The 19,899-nt window shown below is 41.7% G+C and overlaps 1 protein-coding gene across 1 annotated transcript; it reads left to right on the top strand.

Annotated features, from left to right (window-relative positions):
- The first annotated feature begins 571 nt into the window (after positions 1–571).
- XRCC2 (X-ray repair cross complementing 2) lies at positions 572–14,775 on the top strand. The gene is made up of 3 exons (XM_059839482.1): positions 572–652; positions 4,980–5,061; positions 10,617–14,775. The coding sequence occupies exons 1-3, from the start codon at positions 614–616 to the stop codon at positions 11,330–11,332; spliced, it is 837 nt and encodes a 278-aa protein (XP_059695465.1). The 5' UTR covers positions 572–613; the 3' UTR covers positions 11,333–14,775.
- The last annotated feature ends 5,124 nt before the right edge of the window (positions 14,776–19,899 follow it).

The raw sequence follows: 19,899 nt of genomic DNA, 5'->3' as shown, positions 1-19,899 counted from the left end.
AGCAGAAAAAACCCACATACACCTGTAGAAAGACAAGTCCTTAAAAAAAAATAAACAGCATGTCTCCGGGTGGGGGTCAGGTTCTTCTCTCAGGTAGCTCGGGACAGGACGAGAGGATGTGGCTGTAAGCTGTGCCAGGGGAGGTTTAGGTGGACACCAGGAAGAATTTATTATTGGAAGGAGTTATTAGACACTGGAATGGCAGGCCAGGGAGGCGGTGGAGTCACCGCCCCTGGAGCTGTTTAAGAGTAACACGGATCTCCGGTTTAGTGGATTACAACATTTAAGGAAAGACTGGACATGGCACTCTGTGCCGTGATCTGCTTGGCATGGTGGTGCTCAGTCATAAGTTGTACTCGATGACTCCAGAGGTCTTTTCCAAACTATTTGACTCTGTGATTCTCCTGGCCGTGTCCAAGGAATCCCAAACCGCGTAGGAGGGCCGGGCGAGTGGGCGGCCGTGAATTGAGCCGGAGGCGGGACTCGAACCGGCGACTCCGCAGGCCGCAGGCTCCTCCCCGCGCTCCCGGTGGGCAGAGCCGCGCAGGCGCAGAGGGCGCGGCCGGGCGGGGGCGCTGCGGGGCGGCGGCGGGCGCGGGGCCGCGGGGCCGCCATGGGTGACGCGTTCGGCGGGGCGGAGTCGGGCACGCAGGTGAGGCGCGGCCCCCGCCCCGCTCCCCGCAGCCCCGGGCGCGGGCATACGAGCGGGGAGGGCCGGGCGAGGCTGTAGCCAGGGGAAAAGAGGAGCGCCGAGCCTCGCCCCCACGGGCGGGCGCGGGGGAGCCCCAGCGGGGCCTCCTGAGGGGGCGTTGCGTGAGGGAGGGCGGAAGCTCCGCCCCCGAAAGGCCGCGGAGGCTTTCCCGCTGGATTTCCCGCGGATTCAGGAGGGTTCGGGGTTACCTGGGTCTGTGTTCTGCCTTTGTGTCGGGATGCGGGTGGATTCCTGACGTGGGCGCTTCTTGGTTCGGGTGTCTCGATAATTCCTTTATAAATATTCCCTTCGCGCTCCCCTCCCAGGCGTTGGAGGGGATGCCTGAGGAAGAAGACCTGTGCAGAAGGTTGGGACTTGATGATCTTAAAGGTCTCTTCCAACTTTATGATTCTATTAATAAACATTTTGTAAGGTGGAATTGCTTTCTTCCTCTCTAGGAGAAAGAGGTTTGAGTTTTGGGATCTTGTCTTGTTTTATTAGGTTTTTTCCCATTTCTGGATGTTTTATTTGTTAGAAACTTCCACTTTCAATCAGCAACTTAATTGCTAGGATATTTGTGTGTAACTATACCAGAATATGCTGAATAGTTCACATAAAACAGAAAAGTGTAATAATATTTATTCTTAAAGCTCTGTGTGGTTTTTAGTGGGACTTGGGCTTTTAAGCCCTTTTGGCACTTAAAAAAAAATTGTATCAGATGTCCACTTGGCAAATAGAGAAGAATTAAGGACATGAGATGTGCTCTTTGTCCAAGGGATAAATGCATTTATTTGTCCACATGAGTGGTGCTGACAGGGAATGCTCATGGCATCAACTGCCTGCAGTGGATGAATATCCAGCCTGGAACAAGGGAGGAGTTGAAGACCAATGGGTTAAGAAAAGTCAATGTACAATGTCCAGACGAAAAATGGTAAAATCACTTGAAACAGAAAACACTTAATTTAAACCAATACTTCTTTAAATAGTCTCATGCATAAAGTCAGATTTTACTGAGTTATACTGAGACCGCAGTATTGTGCCTTTATTATTGAATATAATTAATACAACAAATTAGAACTTCTTGCAAAACACCTTTGGTTTATCACAGTAAAAGTAATGCTAAATAGCTTGCATATGTCTTCATGCCCAAAGTTTACAAAAGCTCAATCAGAGCGGTTATAGTGGTTGAGAATTAAATTTTGTCTAGTACTCGAGATTGGTTTTTATGTGTAAATAGCCTGTAGGTTAGCTCACAGCCTCTACCAGAGGTAGAGTATTTAATTTGAATTTCTTTAACATTTTAATGAAGTAATCTCTCATTCCTGACAAGACCTCCGTGTGTTCTTGCATTGATGCACAGCTCTGTTGAAACCAACAGAGTACGAGCCTATCATGCATTAGTCAGTGGGACTGTCCATATGCATATTTGTTTATTTAAAGGAAAACAAGTTATAAAAGGCATAGCTGAAATATTTGAGTCCCATCAGCTTTGTCGTTACTGACATTTATCCCAGCTGCTGCTGAACTTTTGCTGTACAGCTTATTCTCTACATGTAACTGCACATCTGTGCAGTTTCTTGCTGGCATAATTACATTTTCAAAGAGTACCTAAGAGTGAGGAGCTACCACTGGCAGGTTGCTAAAGGGTGGTGTTTTATGTAAAAAAAGATGAAGAGAGGCTTATGGAGGAAGAATTGAGCGCCTACACTTTGATTATAGAATCAGAAGTCTCTAATATGGGATTTGAAATTGACTTGGGAATTTTTTCTAAGCTCTTCCCACTCCAAGGTTCCCTGCAGGGGTGCTGTCCTGCTGTGTTCTGTACCTTGTCTGGGACAGTGCTTGGGACACCTGACATCCACCCTCCAGATTACCCTTTACATGCTGGAGATTTCTCCCCCTCTCATATTCCAGAAGAACACGTGAGGAGGCAAAATGGGAAAGCCTCCCCTGGAGCAAAGCCAAGGTGGCTCTTGCTGGATTTGGAGCAGCCTGTGCTGTCCCTGTGTAATGTGGGCAGAGGTGAGGGATGCCTGTGTAGTGTCTCATCTCTGCTTTGCTTCCTTCACTTCTGCTGCACTGTGGACAAACCTTTGTGAGAGTTGAAGGAAAATTGTTGGCTGTTTCTGCCAGGAACCCCGTTGCTCCCAGCATGGCACTAATGAGGCAAGTGCCTTTGGAGATTCTGCTTCAGAACTCGGAAGTAAATACAAGCTTGATAAAAACACAGGTGTGCTATCATCAGCAAATTACCATAAATTACCTTCATGAGCAGTGCTCAGAGAAAGCACCTGTAGTTATTTTAAATTAATCCATAAACTTGTCATTTAAATAACGACAGATTCATATTTAAACGATAGTGATCAATTTACTGTCTCTCAGTAAACCTAAAGAGTTGATAGTCTAAGAGGACACAGGGGCTCGCTGTTCCAGAAAAAATAAACTGCAGAGGATATATTTGTAAATGTACAAATTAATTTAGAGCAGGAGGCTGCAGCAATGTGTTTAGGCCAGCAGGAGTTGTGACTGGCCCCAGCAGTGCCCATCATTGAGCCCCTTTTATCCCTGTGTGCTGCAGCAGTGCTTCCTCTGCTGAGAAGTGAAGAGGATCAGAAAGCAGCAGCCTGTGGTGGTTTTCCTCTTTCCCTCAACTTCCACTGCTGATGAAAGGGTGAGGGATTCCTGGTTCTTCTCCCCCGTGGGTGCAGCCTCTCCTTGCTGGTAGCCAGGCCCTGGCAGCTGCTTGCCCACATGACCTGCACATGCAGGGTCTGCCAAGGCCCTCTTGGTAGTTGAGAGCTGCTGGTTTATGTGCCCCAAGTTAAGTTCCTGTATTCTTATGTATGTATGTCCATCTGGATTTTTGCTTTGTCCAGATCATGGAACCCTGCTGGTTCCCCGGAGTTCATAATGAGTTTTGTGCTGCACAAATGTGTGAAGTGTAATGGGAGGATCTGCTGATCCAGAGCAAGGTCAATTTGAATGTTTTTTGGCCCTTCAGAGGATGAGTCAGAAAACTCTCCCAGATAGGTGTGAAGAGGCCAAGGCAAACACATTGACATTTTGTTAATGGAAGGGACTCTTAAAATGTCAATGAAAATGTCACACTTAGATTCCCATTGTGACCACTTGAAGCAAATTAAGGACCATTTAACGGAGTTTTATTTTACTCTTAAAGGCAAACACACACAACAACACAACAAAAGTTTAAAGAACTTTTAAGATCATTCAGAGCGAGTGTTGCTCATGGATATGACAAGGAGGAAAGCAAGAGAAGGCAGCAGTTGTTTAAAGGTGTGTGCTCACTGCTCTTTTGGTCTTGAGGATGGGACAAAACTGAACAGGATTTGTTTTGTTCAGATCTCTAATTGACAGCTGGGTGTCTTGGAGAATGTAGTATTTGGCACCAGGGTAGGTGCTCTGGTGACACTGAGCATCCCAATAATGTCCTTTCCCGTGTATGGTAATACATATAGGAAATAGCAGCCCTAGTACCAGGGAAAATGTTCATTCTTGCTTCACACAGTGTGCCAGAGCTACTAATAACACAGGTTTTGTGAATACCTGTCTACTTGCTATGCAAATACCTCTCAATTTAAGAAACTGTCCACGATCTTTGAAGTAATTAGTTTTACAATGGACTTACTTTACAAGGGGCTTTGGAGAACTTGCTTAACAAATTCAAGCTTGCTTTAGAAAGGTTCTTGCAGAGCCACTGGTGACTAATTACTTTTGAACATTCTTAATCCATACTCTGTTTGAACAAGTAACTATGATATAATAGGATTGTAGCCCAGAGGAGTCCTGTGTAACTTCTCAGGTGAAATGCACATGGTTTTACTTAGAAATGCTGAGAGAGGCTGGCTCGGGGAATTGTTGATGGGTAAGGTTTCACCTCTCAGCCAGTATTTTTTTTGGAGGTGATGGTTGTTACAAATGATGTTCTTTCCCTTTGTTCTTTGGAATGGCAGCACTGCTGTGTACTGGAGGCGATCCCTCTCACTAATGTCCCTGAGCAGCCTTTGCTTTTTAAACTTTATTTCTCCTCATATCTCCAGTCCTCACTGCCACTGAATCTGTGTGCTTGTTGTTTGTAAGGCTGGGACCTTCTGTTGCTGTAGTCCAGGATATGCATTTCCATATGTATTTATGAAAACACTTTTAAAATCAGGCTAATCTTTGAATAGGACTGTCAGGGAAAACTGTCAGTTCTTAGAATCCTTTAAATTTGTGTCCTGAGGTTCATTATTTAAAGTTAACGCCTGGCTCTTTGTCTTGTCTTTAAAAGCTGCTTGCACGACTTGAGGGCAGAAGTTCTCTGAAGAATCTTGAACCTTGTCTGTTTGCTGAGGAAGGATCTCCTGTTCATGGTAAAAATATGTCTTCATCCCATTTATGGAAAAATGTTCATGTAGAAGTGTTCTCAGAGATAAGCATAAAAGTAAATTATTTTGCCCTAGATCAGAATTCTAATTGTTAATGTAGTTCAATGCAATCTAGATAAAATGGAATAATGCAAAGTCACCCTTCCAAACATTATATAAATAGGCCTCAAAATCTACTTTATGCATATCAAGACACAGGTGTAGGTGGGTAAATACCAAGCACATTGGTCAGTGTCAGTAGTTTTCCTGCAATTTGTTCTAGAGTCTGTCATTAAACCTCTTTGTTTGTTTTTTTTTTAATCAGTGGTCTAGACAACCACCACAAAGTCATAACTGTAGAAATTTGCAAAGAACATGAGGTTCAGTAAATAGCAGAGTTCAGTGATACAGAGTTGTCTGGGTAAATTAGGATAAGGAGCATGAGCAAACAGTATTTTTCAATAAGGCCAAGTCATCAAGCCATGCAGTCTTGACCTCAACAATCCTAAGTCTACTTAGAATAGAACTTCGTAAACAATTCCATTATGGCCATAGGTACTAATTAGTTGTATGAGTTCACAATGCAGAATCAACATGGCTCATGGAGACCTTCAGTGAATGAATGAGAATTTCAGATTGGAGAATTTCAATGACACCAGTACAAGAAATTTTAAGATCACAGTTGGGTATTTTAATGAAAGAAATTAGTGAACTAAACAGAAAAGAACACACTATTCAGGAAGTCAGACTGATTTTCCAGATTGTGTGAAATTTCATAAATTTCACCATGGAAGAGACAAGTCTGATTACACGTGACTAAAAATATATATGAAAAAAGGCATATGAGTGGCAAACTGTAAAGATCAGTGGTGAGGTACTACTGTTGTGGAATTTATGTATGAGTGATTGGATTTCATGGGGCAAGTATGTGGCTTTAGTGGTTAGCAGCACACTTATCTGCAGTTTGAATTCCCACAAATATGGAATGTTCAGAATAAAGAGCAGAAAAAGCAATAAAAAGAATCAGGATAATTGGATGAGAGATGATGCTTAGTCTTCAAACACAGTCACTGTGAGACCCATCATGGATTGTTTTGCAGCACTAGAAAACACATGTGGGCTTTAGCAGTACATGATTCCTACCCTGAAAGTTTCCACTGTGACATAACAATGATAAAGGGTGGAGAAATACTGCTAAGCCAGAGCAAGTACAGCACAAAAGAATATTTAAATACTCTGATTTCTGAACTGCTGTGTCACTCACAAGAAGAATTAAGGACCAAGAGTAAAATTAGTGTATTCTTCACAAGACTCTCAAATTCTTATTTTTTTAAGAAAACGAGATATTACTGTATTTTTTTCAAAACAGAAATCTTAAACAATCTTTTAGTCTGAATGTTTGGTATTTTTAAGTCAGCTTTACATGCAACAAACAAATGTTTGAGACTGAACTGGCTATGTACTGGTCAAACAGATTTTAAGACATTTTCTTGGGGATTCACTAACTGCCCTTGCTGCAGTCCATAGTGTTACATAATTTCATGTCAAATGATCTGCTTTGCTCTTAAAACTTTATAGATTGTTCATGTCTGTCTGAAGACTGTTCCAGATCTAACATGGCTGGAAACCTTCTAAAATTCATCACTGGTTTCTCTGTGCCAACAGGGTCATTGAGCTTTTGAAGCACTTGTATTTTTCTTCTGCTTCCAACAAATGGTATCAATTATTACCCATATTGGTCATGCTTTTTGGCTGACATTAATGAAGCAGCCTAACATATTAGCACAGCCCTTTAGCTGTATATATATAAATGGACTTCACCTTTTATTGCATTTTTGCTTTGTCTTTTAATACCACAGTATTCATGTGAGGCCATGTGTTATTTTGATGTGTGTTCACATTATTCAGTCTTAAATCCCTGTTGAAGGCCTACCTCTCCATTTGTCATGAACTTGACTTTTAGTGTGTCACTGTGGAATTCTCTAATAGGTTGCCTATGAAGTCAATACTGAACAGCTCTTCATCTAAAATGCTGTGATTAAAGCAGTGCAAAGACCTAAATTATTTTTTTTTTCTGATGAAATTTAAACCCAACAAATACATGAAGTTTCAATAAACTATCCAAAGGTTACATTTTAGTTAAGTGTTCATAACTTGCATGTCAGGGTACTGTAAAATAGGGACAGGTAATATAGGTATTAATGTGATACTCTAACTACTGCTTCTAATTATGATGGACTTGCATATTTAAGAGCACATAAGTACATTAATTACATACCATTTAAGCTCTTCTGGAATGGAGCAAAAGTGACACAAGCATTAAATAATCTTCCACTATTGCCAGTCATATTTCCCCTGTGCCACTGGCATGAAGGTGTGGGTGTCAGTTGAAGGCTCTGATGTTCACCAATTGCATGACACCCAACATTAACTTGGAATAAATATTAGGCCTTTCTACTTCACTTATAAATGGTATAAATGTTAGTGACAGCTCCTGCACAGTATTGTAAATGACCAGCCTGGAAACTTCAAGGTAGCCTACAATGTGAAACACACAAAGTTATTGCTGAGTGCTCCAACAGCCTGTTTGTATCTGCAATGTCAGAAAATAGTTTAACCAGCATTTTCAGGTGGATTGATTACAGACAAAAATAAGGCTCTTCTCATTCAAGACATAACACCAAACTGATGACCAATGTTTCAGTTAAAAATATATTAATCTTACATAAATATTTACATTTCTTCAGCATCATTTAGTTTAACCTGCATGCCTATTCATAGGAGTGGACTATTTTTCTCTTTAGTCTGCCCATAATGAGCCAGTTCTGGCTTCACTGAGCCAGGCAATGTGTTCAGGGACTCCTTAAAACCTAACTCTTGAATTCACCAGTGCTGAATTTCATGTGAAATCACTCTACTCATCCATCTCCATCTGTTAAATCTTCACAAACTTAAGTTTTTATTAACCCAATTAGTTTGTCTTCTGCATGTTTTGCCAAGCTAATGGAACATTCATCTACTGATATGTTTAATGTCTGCCAACACCAATTCTAATAGAAAAAATTCCCATTAACTTTCTTCTATGTTGAAGTGCTGTTCCTGCTCTCCCTCTCAGCCTGTTCTCATCCTGTGACAGTATCTTTTTACTAATCCTCCTTTCAAAGTTGTTTTGACATTAATGGATGATGCTAGTCATGATCACTCAGTTTCTTCTGTGACCTACTGTCAGCATGTCAGAGGCTTCTTGAAAACGTTGCTGGCCTCACTTCCTCCTTTGCTGTGTCATGGCTTGTCCTCTCTGATGCAGAGAAATGAGTTTCCCCCCTTATCTTACTGTGACAGCCTGGTTGCTAATTCAATGAAACCCTACATTTCTAGATGTTGCTATAAATGGCTCCTGTTTTGCACCCGTTCTCCTTGTGGGCAGCCTCTTGGATAATCAGGAAGGCACAGAAATCCCCAGCTCTCTTGAGGTTTTCTTGCAGTCCAAGCTGTTTCTGTTTGCAGAGTAACTCAAGTGTCTTGGTCCAACTACAAGGCAGCTGTGGATCTCTTTCAGCAATGTTGAACAAACTTTGAGGGGTGCTTGGCTGTCTTGCTGTTCACATTTATAAACCATCACCAGAAAAGCCTCTGAGAATGATTTTTGTCATTCAATTTAGAATTTTTACTTAAATAAGTTTTATTTCTTCGGCCAATTAAAAAAAAAAAAAAACTCATCCAGTGTCATTCTGCAGCACACAGACATCCTGCTAGAATGGCTTCAAATGGAAAAAGTGAAGCATTTATTTCCCAGAAGAATTTTTGAATCCAGCAGGTCATATTTTGCTGTAAAGGCAGGTGAAGCAGTATTGCCTGTTGGCCCCACTCAGTTACTGGTCTGGATTCAAAAATGCCAGTCAGGGTGGCAGAAGTTTTGTGTCATAGCCAGTGGCAAAAGATACACTTTGTTCCTTATCAAGAGCTGCCTTACACAATTGTTCTAAAATACTGCAAAAAGCAAAATAGGAGGGAATGACCTACCCAGCACTTTAAGGAGGAGCTCTTGCAAGCTGGTATCTCACCCTGCCAGGGTGTGGTTATGTCTCTGGCACAGGCTTGTGACAGCAGAGCCACTGGCTGCAAGTGACAGCGTCGGGCACTGTGACCTCTGCACAGGAAGAGAAAATAAAAACTTATGTCCCAGGATGTGTCGTTATTTTTCATCTCAGAAGTGAGGGAGCCATTCAGAACAGCTTAATAAGGGCTTGGGGGACAATCAAGCTTTTTAATAGATTTCAAAGGATCAGAAATTCATATAAATGGTATTTCTGAGTGTCACTGAAATGGACAGACTTGTCACATCAGGTGTAAATTGCTTTTAACACTTGCAAAGGGAGAAGAGCTTGGATTTTTCTCTACCATCCTGCTCCCCTGATCCCAAACTGCATCTTGATGTTGTAGGCACTTGTGAATGAGGACATCCTCTGGAAGTTGAACAGTGACTTGAAAAACCCTGTTAACTCAGGCAGGCACAAACATGTTTAAGGAAAGTTGCAGTTAATTCTCTACTCTCACATCCCCCTATGGAAAGCTGTTATGCCATTTGCACTTGCCAAGGCCGTGGAAATCTCTCACCTTCCTGCAGTTACATTGGTGTGATTCTCCTTGCTCCATGTGGTTACCCTTCTGCCTATAAAATCCAAAATGTCATAAATAAATAATCCAGTTCCCAAAATTAGAAATTTATAAAGAGCAGCTAATAAATTAACTTCTTCTAGGGTCTTTCTCTGATACAAGAGATCAGAAGACTTTGGATAAGGCTTTTGAGTATCTTGCATTCACATCCAACAAAAGAACTGGTTTCCTAATGAAGCGTAATGCTGTTTTTAATTAACATTTTAAATTTTTATGATATGTATTTTATGACCCACATGGAGGAGGTAATTAGGCTGAATCCTTTTATGAACAGAGATCCTTTGCTTCAGACGGTGGCCTTGCCTGGAGTTGAAGGAATCCCTGAGTCTCCCTTGTCAAAAGAAGCAGTTTCACATTATTATCATCACAAGTGCCAAATAAACTTACTGGTATTCTCTTCACCAGTCACAGATTCCTGTAGGAATCTTGTGACATGCAGCATGTGGCATCTATGTGAAGTAACCTTTAATATGTCAATTTTTTTTTTTTGTTTTCTCCTCTGCTTTGTTATTTCTTAATTGTGTGTGCATAGTGTAGATGGTTTCTTAGCCACTTTTGTGTGGCAGCTTCCTCTTCTGCCTTTATCTGCCTGTAGTGATATAGATGAAATCCAGTTGCCAACCTTTTCTTGATGGAAGTCTCCTAGATGGTGCAGAGGCTTTCAACCTTTGTTCACAGTAGATTAACTTCACTTTAGAGGCCTTTCTTGAAAACTGAAATATCTGTTGGTGGATGCTAACCAGGATTTAAACCGTTTTATGAATGTCAAATAAAATGCATTTTCCCATTTGTGGGATAGTGCATATTGGTTCAAAAAACACTGAGAACCAACTCTGAGCTAGAAATGCTCTTAGCTGACAACATGCTGCTTTGTTTTTGAACAGGAGATGTTATTGAATTCCACGGCCCAGAAGGGACAGGAAAAACAGAAATGCTTTATCACCTGCTAGCCCGCTGCATCATTCCCAAAGCACAGGGAGGACTGGAAGTAGAAGTCATGTTTGTTGACACCGATTACCATTTCGATATGCTCCGGCTGGTCACCATTCTTGAGAACAGGCTGGCACAAGGGACAGAAGAAATGATAAAGCAGTGCCTGGGAAGGCTCTTCCTTGTGAGCTGCAGTAGTAGCACTCAGTTGCTCCTCACTCTCTACTCTCTAGAAAACCTGTTCTGCGCTCACCCCTCGCTCTGTGTTTTGCTTTTAGACAGTTTATCAGCTTTTTATTGGATAGACAGAAGCAATGGAGGAGAAAGTCTTACCTTGCAGGAGATGAACCTGAAGAAATGTGCTAACTTCCTTGAAAAGCTTGTGACACAGCACCACTTGATCCTCTTTGCAACAACACAGACACTAATGCAGAAATCTGCAAACTCTGCAGAAAGCTTTTTACCTTTAAAACTTCCACATGAAACTGATACAGACTACAGACCCTATCTCTGTAAATCATGGCAGCAAATGGTAACACACAGGATGTTTTTCTCTAAGCAGTGTAATTCTGACAACAGCAAAGGTTTTACTGTAGTTTCTTGCCACCTCAAAAGAAACCAGATAGTAAAACGTGCATTTAGTGTTGCAGAATGTGGAGTTCAGTTTTAATATCAGTTTATTTTGTAAACATTTATCAAATCCTAGTGCTTAATGCCTGATTAGGTCTAAGTACCTTCTCGTAACTTTTCAACTAGCTGGTTGTTGCTGGTTGATTAATAATTGTTGTCACCATTTTCTTGAAATTCAGTGAAGGGCAGGGAATGGTAAAATTTTTTAATTATTTCAGCAATTCCATCCCAACTATAGAGGACTGTTGACATTACTTGTTTGTTCTTAATCAAGAAAATATTAACATTAAAAAGACACATTAAAGTCCTGGTATCCTTCAGCAGTCTAACCTATGTGGCCAAATGCCTGTTGGAATTTCTGGGTCTTGCTGTTTTACACTTCTCCTCTTCCAAGCTCCAGAAGTAGGAGCCTGCTTGTCTATGGCAGAGGTTGCAAAGGGGCCAGAGTTCACACTTTATAAACATTGGCCTTGGTTTATTTGCTGCAGCTTTGGGCCTAAGAAATGCCAGTTTTGCCTGAGGATGAGGATTCATTTTCTCATCCTGTTAAATAGTGGTGATCCTGACTGCTGCTTCTCCTGGCTCTCAGCCTCTCCGTTTACATTAGGTGCTCAGAGGAGCAGGGATTGCAGGTGTTCTGACCCTTACAAATGTCTGGCATTGAAGAATCTTCACCTACTAAAGAAATAGAGGCCTGGTTTCCATAACTGAAGGAAAAGTAAAGACCCAGCTCTGGGTATCTGTGAGTGCTGCATGGAGCAAAAAACAGTTTAGTTTTTGGAAATAATTAAGTGCAAGTTACAGGTTATTTTGGGAGGGGAGGTTGTTTTTTTGTTGTTTTTCATTTTTTAAAATGATGCACAGACTTTTTTCTCTGCCTTTCCTCATTATTCCTTCCCACTTCTTTCCCTTCCCCAGTCTCTCTAAGAAATCCAGGAATGCCACACCTCTGGTCTTTACCAATATGTATTTGCCACATGTAGAACATTTGTGTGCAGGATTTGGCATGTAACATGTTGCAATTCTGGCAAAGAAGATTCAGAACTTAGAAAAAATGCCCTACAGTTCTGGCAAAGAATACCACATTATTTATGAACCTAGAGTGCCCTTTGAAAGCTTCAGAGTACTTTACAAGAAAGAAAATTGCACACAGTACATTATTTAATACAAAAACTTAGATTAGCTTACAAATTCAAATTACTGAAACAAGGGGGAAATACTTCTTACAGTGATGTTTGTTCAGTCATGTTGCACAGCACGTTTTATAGTTGAGATTGAAGAGATTATTAACAAAAATGCATATTAAGAAGAAGTATCTAGCTCAGTATCTTTTTGAGGAAGATGCTTAAAAAACTCCGTTATGAGACACTTACCTTTGAATTTCCTGACTTCTGAAGCAGCTTTATCAAGCTGAATGTATGTCTGGAATCCCAGCCTTGTATAGTTCAGTTACCCTCTTGGGTTCCACTGTGTCTGTTCACAATGAGTTCAGTTTAATTATTCTTTCTGTGGGAAAACTTCCTTTTTTTTCCCTTCTCATTTTAAACCTTCCATCTGATCACTTCTTTATGCCATCATTTCTTTTACTCTGACACATCAGCAAACTTTGCCTTTTCAACATCTCCCCAGAGCTGATGATTTTATAGAATGTCACTTCATTTGTGCTTTCTCATCCATCAGCACCAATATGTATTTTATTTCAAAACTTGCATAAGTACACAAATACATGAAAAAAAAACCAAAACCATTCAGCCTAGAGTGGACCCAAGCTAGATAGTTTACCATGAGTAGATGCATCCATGATGAATTATGATAACAGAACATCATTGAATTTTTTTGTAAAAAAGAATGGGAAATTTCAAATAGAACTTGAGAACTTTAAAATCTGAAAATCCTAGGACTATGTCATTTCTACTAGAAAAAATCCTAAACAAAAAGCCCCCCTTTATATTGGAGAATGCAACTCCACTGATGATTAACTTCTTCATAAAATCATTCTTGCTAAAGAATATGCTTGAGGAAAAAAAACAATGGATATGTTCTGGCATTCCCATCTGGAAAAAACTTTTATATTCTTCACAATGTAGTTTGTATTTTGCATTGTACTATAAAAGAAATGCCTAAATTGAAATGAAGCCAAAGTTCTAGTTGATCAAAAAGAGCACCTCAGGAAATTTTGAAATTTCCCAGTTTTATTTTTACTTTGAATGCAGACAGATTTTTTTAATTCTCTGGTAATTGTAATATTCATGCTCTGCACATTTGTTTTAGCTGTGTAGCAAGCCTGAATTTCTGAGGTGCTGAGCATCTGCATATCCCTGTAATGCTGCAGGAGGGATAGGCAGTGCATAATCTGGGAGTTCACTGACCTCATCCTCTGCCAAAATTATGCCATTTGGAAAAATGAACCTTTAGGATACAAGTCTCAGAAAGATGCAGTGATAAAGAACATGGAAAGCAGCAATTTTGTTTGTACCTTAATGCTCTGTGGGTATTAAACATGGAGTTTGCCATTTTTTAAGAGGAGAATTTTCCAAATTTTGTACCAATTGTAGTTATTGGAGACTGCAGTCCATCCCTGTGAGCCAGGAACAGTGTATGAAGTGTAGCATTATACCTGGAATATTCTGTTTAATGCAGATCCTCCTCTTTCACCCAGACCTGAGGTACCACCCTGTCTCCAGCCCACTGTCTCACCTGGGGTGCCCTGAGCTGCTGCAGCTCAGTCTCCCAGGGAGGAATCACATTTCAGGTTGGTAGGTCTGGTTTAAATCAGCCCTGCAGAAGAGCATGGAATCCTTGTATTCCTGAACTCTGATTTAAGGTGTTTCTTAGAAATGAAAATCCTTTCATGTCAGTGCCATTGTTCTTCAGCTCAGGGTGGTATTATTAAGGCTTTTGTAGACGCAGGAACTTTTTACATTCCTTAGAATTTTGTTTGTTGTTTCATATGCAACATGGAATTAAAGCAGCAAGCTTGAAGTAAAGAGGAACTAGTTCACCCTTTCCCCCATTCTTTTCATAATGAGAGGGCTTCTTAGCAAAACCAAATTAAGGTATTTTGCAGGTTTTATATTTATTTTCTACTATACTGGTATTTCTATGGACACCTGGAAAGAAAATGTTGAGTTTTATATTCAGTTAAAAGTTCTTTGTATTCCTAGGCTTTTTATAGAGCAAATAAAATACAAATAACAGTTTGCTTTGTTTAAATTTGCACTTGCACATAAAATTCAAGTTTCCTTTTTCTTATATAACTAATCTCAGAAACTTAATTTTTCCTGGAGTTTGGAAATGGCAGAAGATAAATGTTCTCCTGTGGAAACATACCTGCAGTTGTGTTTTTGCTGGAGAGTAATGGACAGAGGAGGAAGAAATACCACTTTGATGGCAGCTGTATAGAAGCCATCTGTGTCTGAAGAGGAACATGACTTTTTTACTTTTCTGTGGCTGCTCTAATAAAATGTCTCTTGACCTTCTTTATTCAAATGTACTTTTGATATGCAAATACCATACTGGGGAGATGGGCAACATCGTTTTGCCATTACCAAGCTTTATGCCAAACTCAACACCCACCTCAGCATAAAGCTGTGCCACAGCACCAAACCCCAACTGGTGTAGGAAATTGCAATGAATTCTCCCCTGTGTAAAAGCTGCAGACAGGTGCAGTGTGTCCAACAGCTACAGAGTAGCACAGGACCCCTGCATTTTGTAAAGAAGAGAAGGCACTGGGAGGGCTTGGAAGACTTTGGCCATGGAAAAAAATTTCAGACAGGTAAAGGAACATGAGTACAATGCATGTGCATGATCTGGATGGAGAACTGATGCCCTGCAGCAGTTTCTGAAATCAAAGGTCTGGCCATCCCTGTGTGTGAGAGAAGACAGCAGAGTGGCAGTGGGCTGTGAATAACATGGAGTGAGACAAAAGGGCCCATGAACTTCACTGACCTGAATGGCATGGCTATACTTTCAAAGAGAAGGTTGACTAGAGTGGGCCTGTATGTTGCTCCCACTTGGGAATATGAATTCCACTATGTGGATGCTTTATAGCTTATTTATAATGAAAATATAAAACTCTGCTGCTCTGGACCCAGGAGGAATTAAATGTAAAACCAGACTTTTTATTTTATGTTGGGGTTTCTTTCCCTCCAGCTCTAGGCACCTTCCCAGCAGTCAGCACTTTGCTCCAGAGCACTCTTGCAGCTTTCTGTGGCAGGAGCAAGTTTCACTGAAAGTGAGTCCTTCTCTCCTTTGCTGAGGGTTTATGTGCACTCTTTATTACTAGCACAGACTGGACTACCCAGACAGGGAAGCTTGAACCCATGTGACACATCAGTTAAGTGGTAAGTAGCTGTGGAGGCTTGATTTTGTTGGCAATCAGGAGTAAAGTCTCATCTGAGTAGATGATTTTGAAGAAACAGGGCTGTGACTTCGTTTGGGAAAAGTCTGGCACTCTTCCCTCTGCTTTCCCACCCTGCTTTGCATCGTGCCCCAGCCAGCTGGTCCTTGTACCTGTGTGGGCCCCAGTGCTCTAGGAGAGCGGTGACAAGATGTCACAGCCTTGCCAAATGCTGGTGAGCAGCCATGTTTGGATCTTGGCACTCTCGTTGTGCAGGAGTTGGCACAACCACTAGAGTTAATTTAAACCTTTTGCCAGGTTTCTTTCTCATACATCTCACTGGGCCTGTGCTAAAGACCTCCTAGCCATGGGGGAGATAGGAAAGAGAAGAAATCTTGGGGTTTGAATATTGAGGACAAGATTTTAGGCCATTGCTCCAAAAAGAGGCTAAACAAGGCTGTGAGGTTCCTGCAGTGGCAGACAGAAGTCAAGGCCCCAGAGGTGGCTTGGTAAAAAGATCAAGGAATGGACTCTACATCTCCTGTCAAGGGATGAATAGGGATTTTGACTTAGAATATCTGCACACTCCCACACTGCTGATGGAGAAGACCATGCTGTGGTGGGCAGTGCTGTCTCTGAGGCACATCTCAGGCTCCATCACTGACAGTTCTGTCTCCATCCCAAAATCTCTGTGAGGAGGGAAGTTAAAGAGGAAGAGGTTGAGAAGAGGGGAGGCTGTTTGGGAAACTCCTCAAGGCTTTGCTGAAGTATTGGAAACAGGAGAGCCATTTGGTCATCAAAAGCTGGCAGGCAAAGGGCTTCATTTCTTTCCAGAGCCTGTAGAAAAATGCCCATAGTAGCAAAGAATGGCTTTGCTAAAACCAGCACACTCTCAGATGGTCAGGGGGTTGCAGGAACAGCCTGCAGCCACCATGAAAAGGAAAACCTGGCTGGAGAAGAGACACCACCAGAGCTGCTTTTCTGCTCCTCTGAATTCTGTGAGCATGTCCTGGTGGACATTCTGCCACTGGAAGCTCATGTCACAACTGGAGATGGGACACCATTCAACCCTTTCTGGGAAGCAGGAAACTGGTGGGAGGCCACGCTGTCCCCATGGCTGCTAAGCAATCTTGCCCATGATGAAGAGCATTCACTTACAAGGTCATGGCTAAACTTTCCCTCATCCTTTAATTTAATGCCTTAACTTCGTGGCTCTGCAGTGATACTACTGGCACTGCTTGCATTTCAATTACTATATGCATCAGTGGCACTTTTCTGACAATAAAATCACATTTCATTAAATTATACAGGTGCTTGTATTTTCACCCATCAGAAAAAAAATGATGCTTTAAAAAAAATTTATGAATCCCCTAAGCAAATGCTAGAGACCAGTTGCATAGGCAATGAAGTTACAGAAGCCGATGGAGGCAGGAATTTGAATAGCCCATGCAGTTTAAGGAAAGGGTTCACCATCTTTAAAATCCATGGAGGCATTCCAAATATGATTATTCTGAAATCCTGTTCACAACAAATCTTGCAGGCTGACACTACATGCCCCTTCCCATTGATTGTATGGCCTGCACAAGCACTCTGAGCCTATCAAGCCTGAAGTCCCTGCTGCAGATAATAACTTAGATATTTCAGTCCCTCAAGCAGACACAAAAAAGTACTTACTAGCACAGTTGTCAATTTTGTGGAAATGTCCTGTGGGATTCTATAAGCATCCTAACAACTGGCTGAGCGCTTTCCTTTGCTCCCACAGGTGTGGTTAAATCAAGGAGCAGTCAGTGCTAGCTGCAGGCAGGCAGGGCTCAGCTGCCTCGTGCCTGCCAGAGAGTGTGATCCACTGCTGGCTACGAAATGCTCAGGAAAGGTTCCATCTCCCACCATGGCAGAGGAGTCAGTGAGGCTCCTCTGGACTCAGAAGGGAAATCCTAATATGCCTGATTTTCACCATGCCTCAGCCTTTCTCAGGGGTGGAAGTGGGAATTTCTGACATTCTCAGGTCTTTGCTGGTTGCAGATCAGCTGACACTGATGTTGGTAATTCACCTCTGTGACCGAGCACCACAGTACAGCCTGAAGGAGATTCACCTGGAGGCACCTTCTGGGAGGTGCAGCATGGCTTCTGGCCAGGGCACTGCTGCTGGCATCCCTCCTGGCACAGGGAGAGCCGGCTCTGCTCCCCTCTAGAGTTGCACAATGCTCACATGTGGTGGCAGTGATACCCAACCACTGTCACAGAGTACAGACACCACTAAAGGAAAACCCTGTCTCTCATTCTGATCAAATTCCATAGCTCTGCTCATGGCTCTGCTCTGGTGGGATCTCGTCCTTGTGCTTTGTGCTGAAATTACTTCTGTTTTGTAAAGAAGCTCAAGCGGTTTTCCTGCTCTGGATAAAGGACAGAGGTTGCATCCACCAGTCTCGGTGATACTTCACCCACCTCATGGCTGTGCTGGCTGTGAACCAAATAGGAGGGAGAAAGAGCAGCATAACAGAGAGTCAAAGTTACAAAACAGGCTTTTCTCTTTGCATTGGTTTGGGTTTTATTGCTGCGTCTAATAGCTCTTCTAGGAAACAAAATTTCCCAATACTTCCTTTTCTGGTAAGACAGAGTGTGTGTGGTATCCTACCCCAAAGGCAAGAAAATAACATTCTCTGGGTTTATTTTTTGAACTAAAAACATTCTCTGGTTTGGGCTGTGCAATCCTCAGCACAGTGTTGCTCCACTCATGGATTGATCAAAGATACCATGGACAATGGGAAAAGCAGGAAGGAGTGCTAGAACACAGAGCAGGCGGCGCTGCAGGCAGGTGTTTAAATGAACTCACTGGGTATGAAGAAAATTCGGCAGATCTCAAAGCCAAAAGTCAAAGTGAACTATTCCTTCTGAATTTGCACTTTTACACATACAGCACAGATGAATTAGAGCCTAAAGATGATAAAAATGCAGACATAGAATAACAAGGCTGCTTTTCTAGATCTTTTGATCCTACAACTTGTTTTCTCCAAGACCAAGGTTTAGCTTCTAGGAAAATAAAGGTGACACAAACAGAAGTGCTTTCTGTTAGGGTAAGAAATCACCAAATATCAGTGCAAAATTTCAAAACCTGCTGAATTCTCGGTATGTAGAATTGATCCTGGCTACTCTCTGCTCTGGATGATTTCAGTGTCACTGTTGTCCTGTCATTTATTTGAAGCCAAAACCATTATATTTTGGAAGCAGGTAGGCTTTCAGACTCTCCAAAACCACTTCAGTATAATTATGGGGTAAGGTGTACTAAAACTAAAATGTGAATTCATACACAGACTAAAACATATATTTAGTTGCCACCAGGATTCTTGTGAACAACAGCAACACATTGATAGGACAGAAGGCATTTCATCTTGCAAAGCCATCATGATACGGAAGAGGACATTCAAAGGCAATGGAGAAATCCTTTTGTTTAATGAAAACTGAATGTGAGGTGCGTTTTCTTACACTGTGGTCTCCTGTCCCAGCTCTCCTCCCTGTCTGAAACACTGTGCCAAAGCTCAAGCAGTAAATCTCTCTTTGCCAAAAGAAGCCTGCTGGAAACCAGAATAAATACAAGTGGAGACTGGAGTAGAGGCTGAAGCTTCATCTCATTTTGGATTTGCCTTGTTTCCCCACAGCTTTCCTTCTCACCAGTTAATTGGTCTTGATACTGCATAGCAGATCTGGATAATCCTGGGCAGGGTGACATTAGGTTTTGAATACAGAAGAAAAGAGAGGTCAGAGCATAGTCTTGATACAAAGACCCAAACCCCCCCAGTCCTGTGAAACTGTATAAAAGCCTTAAGTACTCCTGAATAAGGAATTGCTTTTTTGCAGACTTTTAGTTGATGGTCTTGTTTGAGTACTCATTTTTAATTCATCAAAGGAAACCTAGAAGATGGTTGAGGATGTGACTTGCCCAGGCTTCTGCCATGAAAGCAGCAAAGCTTAAAGGTCTGTTTTAAGGTGTTTTAACAAACCCAGGCCTAAAAGGCTTGAGTATAGGGCACCTTTTCCAAACAACTGGCCTTTGGCTTTTAATGGTTTTGGTTGTGCTATAGGCTGCATACATGTTGTTCTCCAACCACCAGCTCAAGTCTCAGTTTTGCTTATTTGCTGGAAGTTTGTGTAGCTGACGTTCCCAAATAGGCCATGGCAGCTCCAGAACAACCTATAAATTTAAATGCTAATGACTACAGCATAACCTAGACAATAAACCTATCAAGAAAAACAATGTGAAGAAACAGTTA

Source organism: Haemorhous mexicanus, chromosome 1 (assembly GCF_027477595.1).
Source record: "Haemorhous mexicanus isolate bHaeMex1 chromosome 1, bHaeMex1.pri, whole genome shotgun sequence".
Lineage (NCBI taxonomy): Eukaryota > Metazoa > Chordata > Aves > Passeriformes > Fringillidae > Haemorhous > Haemorhous mexicanus.
This window is presented reverse-complemented; position numbering and strand designations above follow the sequence as displayed.